Source organism: Benincasa hispida, chromosome 10 (assembly GCF_009727055.1).
Source record: "Benincasa hispida cultivar B227 chromosome 10, ASM972705v1, whole genome shotgun sequence".
Lineage (NCBI taxonomy): Eukaryota > Viridiplantae > Streptophyta > Magnoliopsida > Cucurbitales > Cucurbitaceae > Benincasa > Benincasa hispida.
The window spans coordinates 4,075,714-4,091,093 of NC_052358.1; the positions used below are offsets into that span (position 1 = coordinate 4,075,714).

A 15,380-nucleotide genomic window follows, 5' to 3' on the forward strand; every position below is an offset into this window, starting at 1 on the left:
TAATAATCCTTATTTATCATTTTATTGAAAAATATATTGAAACCACTTGGAAATCTTAACACCTTACCGACTACTTACATCTTTAAATTTGAAGCCCACCATACAGGTCTACTACTTATTATGCAAATGAATGAAAAAAAAAAAACAAATGTGATTATGATTAAGAACTAATTAACTAATAACTCTCCACACATTCAGTTTTATTTTAATAAAACATCGAGCTTTCTTCAAATAGGCTTATTTGACATCTTCATAAGTTCATATACAAAATTGAAAGTTGAAAAAAAAACTATTTGCCAACTTTACATAGTTCAATGACATATCAAACACAGACATGAAAATTTTTAAATTAAAGTACTTAAAAGAAGTTAAGAAACAATTTTTGAATACCAAATAATTAGTATAAACAAACAAAAAAAAAAATGGTGTCACATACGAATTTGTTTATTAATAAAAGAAAGTGGCTACACTTTTTTGGAGAAAATCATATGGCTGTGACATTTGACAATGTGATATGAAAATATATGTAATCTCGAAAAAGAGAGATTGTAGGATGTTTGATCAGTCATTCACAAAATCAAACTCAAAAACGGTAATATTATGAACATGCAGTGTTTGTAGTTTTGGAACAGCCGTCAGATCTTCCGACCACTAATATTCCGACCATATTCTTTCATCATCACTGCCGTGTGATCCTACAAAGTACTAGGTGAGGTTAAAAATATTATTATTTTTTTAATCAGCCGACCGACAACATAATTAACTTTTCAAACTAAGTCCTTTTCACTTAATCTTCTTTTTATCTAATAATATTCTATTATTATTAATGATACAGATTAATTATAAAATACACTATCATAATGCATACTTGTCATTCTTAATTATATCATTTCTTTTAGGCTACTGTTCATACATATTTTAATACATCAGTTTACATGGGATTGGGTCCTCTTGTGATCACATCTTTCTTAATAACCTCAATTATATTATTAATTAATATATAAGCTTTTTTGGAAGTACTGAAATTATAATAAATAATTAGTTGAAATTTGAGATAAGATAACCTAATTAATAATAATCATTTAGCTTCAGCCACTCCACGCACAATTTAACAACTAATTATTAACGCGTCAAAAAGGTAAAAACTTTAATTTAATTTCTTTTTGGAGTGTTTGGAAAGAAAATATTTTGTCTATAAGCAAATAGGGCTAATAATCTATGAGAGAAAGGAAATTAAAGAAAATTAATTAAAACAACCACTTTTTTTGTCTGATTTTTAAGAATTTGGTCAATTAATAAATAGGCCTAATCTAGCTTATCCTTTAACACCTTTCTTTCAGTTGGATTTGTTTCCAACCATAAAAAAAGGCCTTTAAAAAAGGCATATCCATTAAAGATTCTTGCACTAGCTAAAGCCAAAATATTGTTTTGGCCATGTCAAGTAACTCAATTATGGATATTATTATTGAGTTAAATCATAAATTTAATCTTTAAATTAAACCCCCCCCTTAAAAATAATCATCCTCCTCCCTTCCTTACATAATTTTTCAATATTACCTTAAAAAAACATTTTTAATACATGAACATATCACTACAAACGACTGTGTGTAACTCTTTCCAATCCAAAAATCACATTCTCACTGTAATTTATTCAAGATCAAAATTAAGAAAAATAGAAGGCATTAAAATCCCAAAAAGCATTTAAAAAAAAAAAAAAACTCTATAAGATCATGGTAAAAGACAGCAGCTTTTGAAATTATAAGAAAAAGGGTGATGAGTTATGATAGTGAAAATTGAAAAAAATCATGAGGGGCTGACACATAACATAGCATAACATATAACAGTCTTTCCTAATATTAAGATATGGTTAACTGTTGACCGTTAGTCTCTGTCGGATGGAAAAGTCTTCAAACGTTGTTGTAAAAATAATGTAATTGAAAAAGAGAGAGACATACACATGAGAATGATTTTAAATTTACAAAGTCCAACCATAGTCAGACCTTAGAATCCAAACCCTATCAACAGAGCTTATATTATTTCATGTTTTTTCATTTTCATTTGGTTGAGTTTCAGTACATAGTACAATTTTGGAAACCCCCATTGCCTGTTTTGGGTAAAAATAGTATTTTTTTTTCCATCTCATTTTTTTTTTTTTTAAAAATTGTGGGAGAAGCTAGGCTAGTAGGCATAAACTTTTAGTTTATTCAAATTATTGGACTGTCTTAAATCATTATGGATTCATCTAGTGGTAAAGAGCTAAGAGATCATAGATTCGACAGTTTCTTTGACATCCAAATATTGTAAGGTCACCGAAGAAGATTATTCTTAATGTTATAACATACCCATAAGATCAGGTTTTATTTTGAGAGGTAAAGATTAAGAATAACAATGTAATTAATGTTTGAGTACAAGGGTAGTTGGTATTAAGAGTTATAATAATAATAAAAGGGTTTTTGTAAGAGTGGCTGTGGCCGCCTGTTTCCAGTGGTATATCTCAGGGCCACCTCTTAGCATTTGTCCAACCACACAATTTATTTTTAAAATAAAAAAAAAATGAATGAGTGAAAGAGATATCTTTAAGTTGTTTAAAGCCAAGAGGACCTCTTTTCTTTTTTATCTCCATGATTAGGCCTTAGTGGAAATTGACATTTCCTCGTTTCTCTGTTACTATTCTTTTTTTCCCCCTTTCTCTCTCTTAATACCCAAATTTCTTTATACTTTTACATCAAACGTGCTTGCATCAAATCAATTGAGAAATGGAGGTCAAGTCACCTGGACTCTCTCTTTCTTTCTCTCTCTCTCTCTCAAAAAAAAAAATAAAAAATAAAAAATATCTATGGTTAAGATTAAGAACATATCCATAATCAAGATTAGTGAATAATAACCCCATATAAATATATATTGATAATGATATATATATCATTAATTTTGTTATCTTAATTTCTTAACGATCACTACTTTATGGTGGGTGTGGGGCTTAGCAAAAGAACCCCATGTATCTGTCTTCACATATAAATTAATTAAAAAGATGTAATAGTATATAAAAATTAAGATATATAGTGTCATCGTTTTCATAAAGGAGGAAAAAAAAAAAAATTAAATATAGAAAAATTAAAGCAGAGAGAAAGATTGAGTTCTGACAAGAGAGTTTGAATATATAAGTAGGTTTCATTTTTTTTATTTTTTATTTTTTTATTATTATTATTTCCAAAGGGTAAGGAGAGAAGATACATATTATTGTATTTGTATGATGGCTTTGGAATTTCCAATTTCTCTCTTATGTAATTTCTCTTAATTCCTCTTTTAAATTTAATTTAATTTCTTGTCTATATATAATCAGATAACATTAGGCTATATATTCTTCTTTCTTTCTTTCTTTCCTTCCTTCTTTTCTCTTTGAATGAAAGACTTGCTTTTTTGAAGAATAATATTAGATCCGTTTCTTCTTCTTATAACCATATATTGATCTGCTTTTTCTTTTTATTGATTGAAATTCATGGGTGTTATGTTAATGAAAATGTTTTGGGGGATTATTAATTATGATATATTTTGTGTTATTGATTTAACTAATTTCGTTTTCCAGGACTGTTACAACTCATCCATTGGAACCCAATTTGTAAAGAAGCAACGTGGGGTAAAGCCCATCAAAGTCAATTATATTCTCTGATACTCACAACCCCCCATCAAAAAAAAAAAAAAAAAAGACGATTTTTCTCTATTTCTTTGTGTTTTTTGGTTGATTGGTCTTTGTTTCTGTTCTGGGTTTTTTATTTTAGAAAGAAAGAAAGAAAAAAATTGTTTTTTTTCCACTTGTGTACGGAGAAAGAACTGACAAATTCTCTGAAAACGCCGCCGACAGCGCCGCCGCAGCTTTTGATTAAGATGGCGACGTACTTTCACGGTGGTTCAGAAATCCAAGCGAATTCTGACGGAATTCACACTCTTTACCTTATGAACCCAAATTACGTACCTTACTCTGACACCCACTCTCAAACGCCTCCCAATATGCTTTTTCTCAATCCTTCAACTCACGCGCTTAACCCTTCAACTCTTTCCCACGCGCCGCCTTCCAACAACCACTTCGTCGGAATTCCCCTCCCCACCACCGACGCTCCCCGTCCATCCTACCACTACAATCTATGGACTCCTATGGACCAACAAACCGCCCACCACGGAATTTCCGCCGATTCTGCCGATTTGACCTTCCGCCGCCCCACCACGCAACAAGGTTTGTCCTTAAGCCTCTCCTCCCAACAGTCGTTGTACCGGACACTATCGGCTGAGCAGGATATTCAAGGCGGCGGCGGAGGTGGCGGTGGGGGTGGTGCTCTGAGTGGGGATGAAATTCGGGTATCAGGAAATTCGCCGACGTCGGTGTCGGTGGTGTCAAGTGGAATAACGGGGGTTCAAAGTGTGATATTGGGGTCTAAGTACTTGAAAGCGGCTCAAGAACTTTTGGATGAAGTGGTTCATGTTGGTAAAGGAAATTTTAAAACCGACAAAGGGGAGGGGACAAAGGACAAGATGAAGATGAAGAAAGAATCAACGGCCACGATTGGTGGAGACCCTTCCGGCGGCGGCAGTGAAACTACTTCCAAGGCTGCTTCTGAGCTCAGTACTGCTCAAAGACAAGACCTTCAGATGAAAAAAGCTAAGCTTATTGGCATGCTTGATGAGGTAGAAAAATTAAACATTGTTTTGTTTTTTTTTCTTAAGCACAATGATAGGATGTCAATTATTATGAAATTAAGCTTATTTTGATTTCATTTCTTCTTCATTACTTTCTCATATTTATTTGTAGTCCTTCATGTTTATGAATTAAACATTATATTCCTATATTCATGTTCAACAACTAATTTCTCTCATGCATCCAATTACATCCCGAACAACAAACCATTCATGTCATAGTTTCAATTTATTAAACTATGTTCATTCTCATCTTCAATTTTTACACAGGTGAATATTCAAACCACATAGTGTTCGATATTATTATACCAAAAAATTAAAGTAATTGAAAAGAAAATCTCTCTTTTCAACTTGATTAATGATTAAAATTAATTGAAGAGAGTACTAAAATGTAGTTGTCTCATTAAATAACATTTTACTGCTAGTTGCTATTACAATTCCACAAAATATCTAGTTTTCGGGCCTTTTTCTTAGTCATGTCACTATACAAGTGAATTTTTTTTATGATTTTTTCCCTCAATTTAAATGATCGGTATTTCGATGTGATGGTTTATTTCTCACATTACCAATTGATTTTGATCAGGTAGAACAAAAGTACAGACAGTACCACCAACAAATGCAAGGAGTGGTGAGTTGTTTTGAGCAGGCGGCAGGTTTAGGGTCAGCCAAGTCGTATGCTTCACTTGCACTTGCAACTATTTCGAAGCAATTCCGTTGCTTAAAAGATGCAATTTGTGCACAAATTAAAGCCACAGGGAAAAGCTTAGGAGAAGAAGATAATTGGTTGGGTTCAAAAATTGAAGGCTCTTCAAGATTGAGATACGTTGATCATCATCTAAGGCAGCAAAGAGCTTTGCAACAATTGGGAATGATTCAACATAATACTTGGAGACCACAAAGAGGTTTGCCTGAACGTGCTGTTTCTGTTCTTCGTGCTTGGCTCTTTGAGCATTTCCTTCACCCGTAAGTCCTTTCTCTCTCTCTCTCTTTTTTTTTTTTTTCATTTTAATTATTTAACATACTTTCTTTCATATATATATTTGCATTTCACAATTCTAATTAACCAACTATTTTCTTTGTTTAGCTATCCCAAAGATTCAGACAAGATTATTCTCGCTAAACAAACTGGACTCACTAGGAGTCAGGTATGTATGTCCAATTTTTGTTTTTGTTTTTATTCTTTTCAATTGTTCACCGATTCACAAAGAATTAGTACGGGTTTTTATAAACATTAAGCAAATCTTGGTCTGTCGAAGATCCTTACTACATTTTGGAAATTAAGTAAGATCTCAAAATCTCTAACCGATACACAAATTACCTTTTATCATTGTCAATTGAGTGTGAATCATGTTTATTTATACGGTCAAAGATACAGGAGAGAAATTACATGTTTTGTAGTTATATATCCTTCCATGCACGACAAATATCTTGCAAAACATAGAAAGAAATGTTGCACCCATCTCCGTGTAGCTTAGATTACAAACTAATAAAAATTCATCACGGGTAAAAAAATTGGATTTTTTTTACTGTATGAGAAAATGGGATGCTTAGGCAATACCTAATCATTGTTTCAAAACATATTTCAGATTGAGGGCTGCACCTCTTCATACATCTCATTTGTTCACACATGGAAAAGTATTTCTTTTAGAGAAAAGTTTGACACGTTGTATCTTGTGATTGAAAATTTGAATGAACTATACTAAGATAGATGCAACTAATGATGCACTCATAAGTATTTTTTAGTTGTTCTATCCATGGATAATTAGAAAGCAAGATTTAATAAATTTTTGAACGTGTATATATATATATATATATATATATATATGTGTGTGTGTGTGTGTGTGTATTAATTGTTTTTGGCAGGTATCAAATTGGTTTATAAATGCAAGAGTTCGTCTATGGAAGCCAATGGTTGAGGAAATGTACTTGGAGGAAATCAAAGAGCAAGAACAAAACGGGGACTCCCAAGACATGATTAGAGGATCAGGAGATAATCATCATCATCAGAACAATAACAACAATAATAGTAATAATGATCCACAATATTCCAAGACAGAAAATTTGATGAACAACCACCCTTCCCATTCTTCAATCTCATCATCCTCAATCTTAGGAATAGGATCAACAACAACCGGCGGCTTCAACCTCGTACCGCCATCCTCCGGCAACAACATCCTCTCAAGTCCCAAAAAACCAAGAACCACCACCGCGGCCACCACCACCAGTACAGCCACAAACAACAACAGCAATGCTGTTCATGATCATCATAGGGGTAGTTTTGGTAATTCAAACACATACCCAGTTGGTGAAATTGGCTCAACCTTCAATTCTGAGCTTTTGACTCCAAGGTTTCATGCAAATGGAGTCTCTCTTACTCTTGCCCTTCCTCATAATAATAATTCAGATCATCTCTCTCTTTCAGCCAACCAACCAAATTACCATCACCTATCCTCCAACCCAAATCTTCACTTGGGCAGATCATCAAGGCTTGATATCACCAATCATCATCATCCCGGACCACCTGATTTCTCCGATGTCAATCCCGCTGCCCCGCCGCCTCATTCCGCTTATGATCACGTCGAAATGCAAACCACCAAAAGGTTCGCCGCCCAATTGTTGCCGGATTTTGTCGCCTGAACAACCCAAAGGTTCGCTGCAAATATATATAAAAGCATATACTTGTCAGTATAGGACCATATATTTTTATGTGTATGTATTTATATATATATATATACTTAATTGCTTACTTTCATATTTCATATGGGAACTTAATTTGTATCATATATAAATTTTCGCACACATCTCCAGTAATAATTTAAGTAGATATTGGAAGAACAAATATTAGTGTGAAAAAACCATTATATTTAATTCAATTATTTGTTGGTTGATTTATATCATTTCTTGGGAGTGAAAAAAAGGGAAGTTTTGAGGAAGAGTATGCACATGCATATGTATGAAACCATGCAACGTCCAATGCTAAAAGCTACTACTCATCATATGATAATTATGAAATCATACGGGTTATCACTTTTATGAAAACTAATCATCAATCGAATGTTTAATTCAAACTTTTATAAATGTAATAAATATATATTATTTTATCGTTTTGTTGTCATAAATTTTTAAAGGTAGTATAGTAAAATAAACAACTTATAATTATATCGAAATTACACACAAATATATTTTACTAGGTAAAAAATTTTAAGATATAATTGAGCCTATAGACTATATGTCTATTTCTATTTATTATTTATCTCAAAATTATATGTCTCATGTCTCTAACTCATCTCTCCATAAAATTTGCTCATATTGCAATCTTTTGTTGTCTCCCTAATCTATCTCAACCACCCTTTTTTTTTATAAATTTAAATTTTATTTTAAAATTTGTGTACCATCCTTAATTAACTTTTTTTTTCTTTTTTTTTTTATTTCTCTCTAGATACATTCTCTTTTTCTTATTAAATTATTCTCTCTTACAAAATTCCATAGCATTTTCCTGTTCTTTTCTTGTTATTATTTTTTTTAGTGTACCTTTCAAAGATATCATCAAAATCACTACTGATTTATGCAAAGAATTGAATTCCATCTATTAGATTTTTTATATAATATTAAATTTATCGTAATTCATAAACAAAAGTTTTTAGGTTAATTATGATGATTTAACATAATACCACAACAAGAGGTCACGAGTTCAAACCTCCGTAAAGTTATTTCCTCCCTAATTAATATTGAATATTTTTTCATTTATTATGCCTTCAACAAAATTTCTAGCCCACAAGTGAGGTGGACTATCAGATTATTAGTAATTCGTAATTGCAAATGATAGCACTTTTAGAGCTAATAATTATGTGTATAACACCATTTTTAAAGAATTATAAATATAACAAAATCTATTAGTGATAGACTCTATCGTCGATCTAAATTTTGCTATATTTGCAAATTCTTTTGCATTATTCTATATCTGCTGATACTTTGAATTTGATTGTTATATTTGTAACTACCTTTTAGATTATTGATATAACATTAAATTTGCCATAACTCATATGCGAATAGATGTACTAGTTTTATGTGAAACTACCTTATCTTGAACAAGTGTATTCAATCTACATAAATTATTGCACCTATTAAATTTAAAAGATCTTTACATTCGAAAAAGTGTATCCTTAAAAGAACAAAATAGACCTTTACTAAAAATCTAGAAGCAAAATAAGTTTGTAAAGATTTTTTTCTACAAAACTCCTTTTATATAAGTATGAAGTCTATGTAGCAACTTTTCGACACCATTAAGAGTAGTTTTTTAATTTAATCTAATGTGGGTCTTAATTTAATATTAGCATATCAGTGATGTAAAAAACAAGGAAATTAAGGGGTTTAAAGTACACAAATAAATGAACGTACGACATGTGTGATTAACTTCGTTGCTGTAATTAATTTTGGTTTAAAACAATTTTAATTCCATCATTCCAAAATTGTAGTTGGGGTAAGGTTTGAACAAAGATTCATGAGGTAAGCAAATTGAGCCTAGCTTAAATGATATACGTGTTGGATTTTGACAAAATATGAGAAATGCAGTTTGTCCCACATCGATTATATTGAAGAACGAGGATGGACTTCAAACCTATAAAAGGAGCATAAGTCTCTAGTTTCAAGTCATCATAGTTAGAAATACTTTAAGCTTGAGTTTTGCTAACTCTATCTAAATTCCCTTTATGTATTTTTTAGTTTGAGAGTGAGAAAAGTATGTGAGTAGTATAAAAGTTTTGAGAGAGTACTCTTGTAACTGAGATCGAGAGAGAGAATCGCTCCATGTGATTGTAACAATATCGTGATTTTTCTCCGAGTTGGGAGTTTTCCACGTAAATTCTTGTGTTTCCAATTATAGTGTTTTCTTTTAATTTCTTTGTTATTTTTCTGCTTAGGTAGAAGTGAAAGATTTTTCTCAACAAGTGGTATCAAGTCATCAAGTTTGTAGTTTCTTGAATTTCTAAGTATGCTCTGTGGTTGCAACATCTTGCACATTAAAAAATAATTCTTGAAACAGGTTTGTGGTATTTGTGAATAGTGTTAATTGTTCACTATTTGCTGTTTTGCTAGGAAGAGAAGCAGATGTGTCAATATTTATGAGTTTAGTAAAGTTTTATGTCGAGAAACTTGATGAAAAGATCAACTTCAACTTGTGGCAAATTTAAATCAAGGATGTGCTGATACAAATTGGGTTACACAAGTGCAAGTTAAGTGGTGATGTACTCCAATATATATCAAATACGATAGCATTAAAAAAACGCTATCGTAGACTTTCCATAACGTTTTTCGAAATGTTATCGTAGCCCATGTTATTGAAAGTTCTTAACTTTCCATAGCGTTTTTGTAATGCTATAAAAATTGCTATAAAAAATAATTTTGGATAGCATGAGTTTAATTATAAAAACTTTTTTATAGCATTAGCAAAAATGCTATAGAAGATCTTTTATAGAGGTTAGAAAATGCTATAAAAAACTTTCTATAACATTTTTAGGTATGCTATCGTAACCGATGTTATTGAAAAGGGCTAGTTGCATAAATATAATTCAAGCCCAAAATAATAGAATATATAGTACAAGGATAAAATAATTGCATATATAGATAAAAAACTGGTAAAAGACTAAAAAACCCATGCCTAACCACCATTTTGTTTGCTTCTTTCCGATTTTCTCAAATTTAAAGCTATCACCGATAGAAGTTATTAGTGATAACCACTGATAGCTGCTATCAGCTACTATCGCTGATAGCTGTTATCAGCTACTATCAATTGCTATCGATGATAGTTGCTATCAACAATAACTTTCAATTTTAAAAAAATAATTACAATCTTGAAATATTAGCTTTTAATTTGCCATCAATTATTAATAGTTATCATTGATTCACTTTCATCATTTGGAATCAATGTTGAAATATTACTACTTAAGGTTATCAGCGACTATCAATGATAGATTTATAAATAGTGATCAACTTTGAAAGAAGACCAACAACTTTGATTACTATAGTAGGTATCACTAATAATCTTTTATCATGGCTATTACTGATAGCAGCTATCGGTCGTTATCACTGATAGACTTTCATCAATTTGAATCAACCTTGAAATATTAACACTTAAGGCTATCAATGATAGACTTCTATAACTGGTTATCACCTTTGAAAGAAACTCAATATATGGATATCACCTAATTTTTATTACCGATATCACTAACATCACTCATATTGTGGTTATCAGTGATAGCTTCTTTCACTGATAACATCACTAATAAGATGCTATCAATGATCTCATTGATATCATGCTATCAGTGATAGTTCTCTATCATCGATAACGTACTATCAGTGGTAGCTTCTATCATCGATAACATGCTATTAGTATTAGCTTCTATCATCGGTAACATGTTATCAGTAGTAGCTTCTACCAATCATAGCCACTGAACATCTTTTTGTCCCATTCTCTTTCTTCCCAAACATTTATAAGTCCCTTTTCTTTTCAAGGATAGTTTCTACCACTGATAAACATGCTATTAGTGATAACTTCTAGGCATTCCACTTATATTTTAGTTCGAGATTCAACTTTATTAATTAAATTCACTAAGTTGGCCATCAATGGTAGAATTCTATAAGTGTCTATTAACTACGAAAATATAATAAAAGATTAAGCTATCAATGATAGACTTTCATTTGCTATTTATATTTATTATTTGTTATAATAATCAAACTTGATGATTGGCTTGTTGGTGTTAAGTCACTTATGAATTGAGTACTTTCATAAGCAAAAATTGGATAAGGAAAAGAATAAAATAAAAAAAAAGGAAGAAGCAAAAACTGAAAAAAAAATAAAATGAAAAAAATGAAAAAGTGGAGGGAAGAAAGCAAAAATCAAAGAAGAGAAAGGAAATAAAAAGACTAAAAATGTGTACAACAAGATAAGACAAGGGCGGACGAAATTGAAAATTAAAAAAATTTCAAATATTGACTAGTCAACTCATCTATATTTGCAAATATTTTGAAGATGTAATATATTTTTTGATTTTTTCTCTTATTCTACTACGTATTACAAATATCATATTGAAAATCCCTGACGTTTTATAGCATTGTTTTTAGTGCTATAAAGAAAAGCTATAAAAATTTCATTTTCGGTTGCATAATATTGAAAACATTTTCCAGCATTTTAAAAATACTATGGTTTACTTTTAATAGCATCTTTTTATAATAGTAAAAAAAAATAATATTATAATTGACTTCTAATAGCAATTTCTTAGTAGTAAAAGATGCTATGAAAACATATATCAGTTTTAATCTTGTTGTGATAGCCAATTGTAATCCCGTGCATATCACATTTATATAACATGTTATACGAGTAACAAATTTCTAAAAATGTAATAATAAAATTAACTTCAATTATATAAACATTTAAGGCAATCAAGTGGATTTATATCAAAATAAATTTTCAAGATCTAAATGTATACATCACTCTTGATGTACTATTTCATCAGTTACAAGAGAACTTCAATAGACACAAATAAATATATATTTTTTTATGGGATCATCATGGTTTTCAAATTACATTATGGAAATAAAAAAAGCAAAGTAACCTCGGCTTTCTAGTTTCCTTAAGATAAATTTGTATCATTTAATCTTCACTATTCAAATGTGATGCATCCTGTCGTCTTCTAATCAAAATATCGTATGCTTGACTCCTGTAAAAATAATATACATTTATGACCACCAAATTCACCTCAAACTCATTTATCAAATGTGGCCGAGGTTTTCAAGAACAGATTGAAAATAATTAAATATCACATAGATTAGAAAAAGTAAGATGTAAACCAAAAGGAACATGATGCAAGTCCCAAAATTCTTTACCTCTAAGAAGTGAAGTTTATAGATTATAAAGATTAAATTTGATCCAAACTCGATTTTGTTTGGCTTATTTTATACTAGCACATAACTTGTTGGCCTCTCGATGTAGAATAAACATGATTATCATATGTCATTGTTAACATATGTCTAGGTAAATTAATATGGTGAAAAGTCATCGATTATATAAACTCTTAAAGGGAATGATTTTTTTTTTTTTTAAAAAAAACACAAAATAAGGAACCTAGAGACAAAATCTTATAGAAAATGTTAAACATTTCAACCATGAAAGCAATAAAGCTTGTAAAGATTAAAAAAAAAAAAAATCTCCAAAATCCATTTCTAAATTGAACAACAAAAGATGTCCCAGTTTCAAACTAATACAATAATGCTAAGGGCATATGCTCTTACCTTAACAACGTCTTAAAAATTAACTTGAAGGCTCCTAATTAGTTTCAGAGTACAAATAGAGATTTTCCAAAGTTTATAACTAATACGCAATGCCTTAATTAATTGATCTAACAAAGTTTTAACACATAAAACTTATAAAAAATGACTTGAATCCTAGCTGAAAAATGTTCGAAGGAGTCGGAAATTGCAAAAGAATCATAACACTCCAACACAAAAAACTTTTGTACCATCTCAAAGTTGGGTGAAAGGATTAAATAGACATACATTGTATTAATATAGCATACCAATGTCCAACATGATAAGATAAGTAGCTAGATTGAATAGTGAAACCGTAAATATAAACATGACTAAACAAAATCACTTCCAAACATACCGTTAGAATATCAATTTAATAAAAAAAAACAGATATGAAAAGCTACCTAGAATTATGAGTTGATTTAATAGCAGCAATACCATCTGCATGTTTAGCAAGCCCAATATTTTGCAATTGAATACTCAAATAACTTACTAGACTAAAAGTACATGATATCATTTCAGCTATCAAATCAGTCTAACTTGCTAAATCAAACATTGAAAATGTATGGTATGATTAAACATAGACCTCTAACTCCATGCATATATTATAGAAGGAAAAAAGGTTGCTGATTAAAGTAGAGAACATAAAATTAGTAATTAAATTTGGGAAAATGCAATTGGGTGTTTTGCTTGCTGAATCAAAATACAAAATAGTAAGGGTGTGAATTGAATTCACAGCCCCGTATTAAGCTTACCCAGAAGACAAATCAAGCCATGAAAGGCCAGATTGCAATAAATAAAAGAAAAAATGTGTTGAATTAAGTTGAAAGTATAATTAAATGGTTACATGTAATAGAAATCAACTAATAAAGAGCAGACGGGAGAAAGGGGAACTTTTCTTTTGCTGTTTGTTATATATATATATATATATTATATTATATTATGAACTTAGATNAAAGAGCAGACGGGAGAAAGGGGAACTTTTCTTTTGCTGTTTGTTATATATATATATATATATTATATTATATTATGAACTTAGATTGCTAATATGTGGATGTTGTCATATTGTTTTCAAGGACTCAATTTTGCTAATAACATGTAGAATAAGAAGACAGATCCATATCGTTAATGTCATCTATACCATAACAATCAATGAATTGAGAATTGAAAGACAAAGAAGACCCGGTTCGCTTGTTTAAATCAGAGACTCCTTGTCTTTGTAATAGTTAGCTTTACTTTTGTGATTTTAAGGCAATTTTACCTAGTTCATCAACATTGGTTTATTTACATGTGATGTATGGTGCTTGTATGCCAAATTGTTTGACATATAGTTTAAAACTCACCTTAGGTTGTGCAATTATTCATGCATCATGTATTCTAAATGTTATAATCGAGCATGAAGAAATTACTTGAAAGCATGCACATGCATCATGAAATATAAGAGTTATATTTTGCATGCAGTGAGCATTATCATGCATCATCCTTTTATTACAAGTGTTATAGTCTAAGGGTGAATGGAAGCATGTTGTGCTTGTTTCATTGCTGTTTTTATATAAGTGTTATATGAAAGAAATAGCCATGAATGGACAATGCATTCAGCATGACACTTAGGTTGTTTATAAACGTTATGAATGCCTTGCATGTGTTAGCTTAGCATTGTGGTTTTGGTTTCTGTTTATAAGTGTTATAAAGGAAATTAGACCTAACATCAATAAGAAAGAGTTGCATGCGGACTTAGGGTAAACTCAAGTTTTTTAAAAGGGTTTTATAATTGAATTGAGATAGACCTAAGTTCAAGTGGTTCTAAAGAGTTTAGTAACCTAGATTAATCTTTTAAAATTGGTTTAATAGGATTAAATTGATTGGAATAAAAGATTAAATTCTTTTTAAATCTATCTATAAGGGCTCTTTTGTCTAAGGCGGGTTCTGGCTAGGCTGGGGTTCTTAAGTTGACAGAAATGTAACACCCTTACCTGGGAACTTACCTGGAAAGCTGAATTTGGTCAAGGACTCCGTTAAAGAGTTTAATGGATGATGATCAAAAGTTTTTTAATTATCCAAGATAAAAGTTACTCTTGGGAAAACCTAAAAGTCACTTAGTTAAAATCCTTAGCCGTGTTTTTTCTAAGTAAGCTAAACTCTAGGTTATAAAATACTCAGTGGGAGGAAGAGATGTATTTGATATGTCTATGATTCCACTCATGTTTCTCCCTGTATGTTCACATCGTGAGATTCATGCTTGGCTTCGTGGTGCCATGGGAGCATTCCCTTTCGGATGGTGTTTGCATGAGTCAATATCAAGGTGGACGGAGAGAGTGTTTATAGTAAGTGGGTGAAGGGTGTGTGTCAACACGTCCTATGGTCTCTGTCATTGGTTCACACCGTGAGATCAT

General features: G+C 30.9%; 1 protein-coding gene across 2 annotated transcripts; it reads left to right on the plus strand.

Moving 5' to 3' along the window:
• The first annotated feature begins 3,035 nt into the window (after positions 1-3,035).
• Positions 3,036-7,485, plus strand: LOC120087811 (BEL1-like homeodomain protein 1). 2 transcript variants are annotated; one of them, XM_039044721.1, is made up of 5 exons: positions 3,036-3,161; positions 3,584-4,677; positions 5,270-5,649; positions 5,771-5,831; positions 6,550-7,485. In XM_039044721.1, the coding sequence occupies exons 2-5, from the start codon at positions 3,883-3,885 to the stop codon at positions 7,321-7,323; spliced, it is 2,010 nt and encodes a 669-aa protein (XP_038900649.1). In that variant the 5' UTR covers positions 3,036-3,161; positions 3,584-3,882; the 3' UTR covers positions 7,324-7,485. The 2 variants fall into 2 exon arrangements, with proteins under 2 accessions (XP_038900649.1, XP_038900648.1); XM_039044720.1 differs by having other exon boundaries at positions 3,154-3,281.
• The last annotated feature ends 7,895 nt before the right edge of the window (positions 7,486-15,380 follow it).

Excerpts from the sequence above, each read along its gene's own strand:
- LOC120087811 (XM_039044721.1), top strand. The coding sequence starts at position 3,883 with ATGGCGACGTACTTTCACGGTGGTTCAGAAATCCAAGCGAATTCTGAC. Across the intron at positions 4,678-5,269 it reads TTATTGGCATGCTTGATGAG|GTAGAACAAAAGTACAGACA; the intron begins GTAGAAAAATTA and ends GATTTTGATCAG. Across the intron at positions 5,650-5,770 it reads TTTGAGCATTTCCTTCACCC|CTATCCCAAAGATTCAGACA; the intron begins GTAAGTCCTTTC and ends TTCTTTGTTTAG.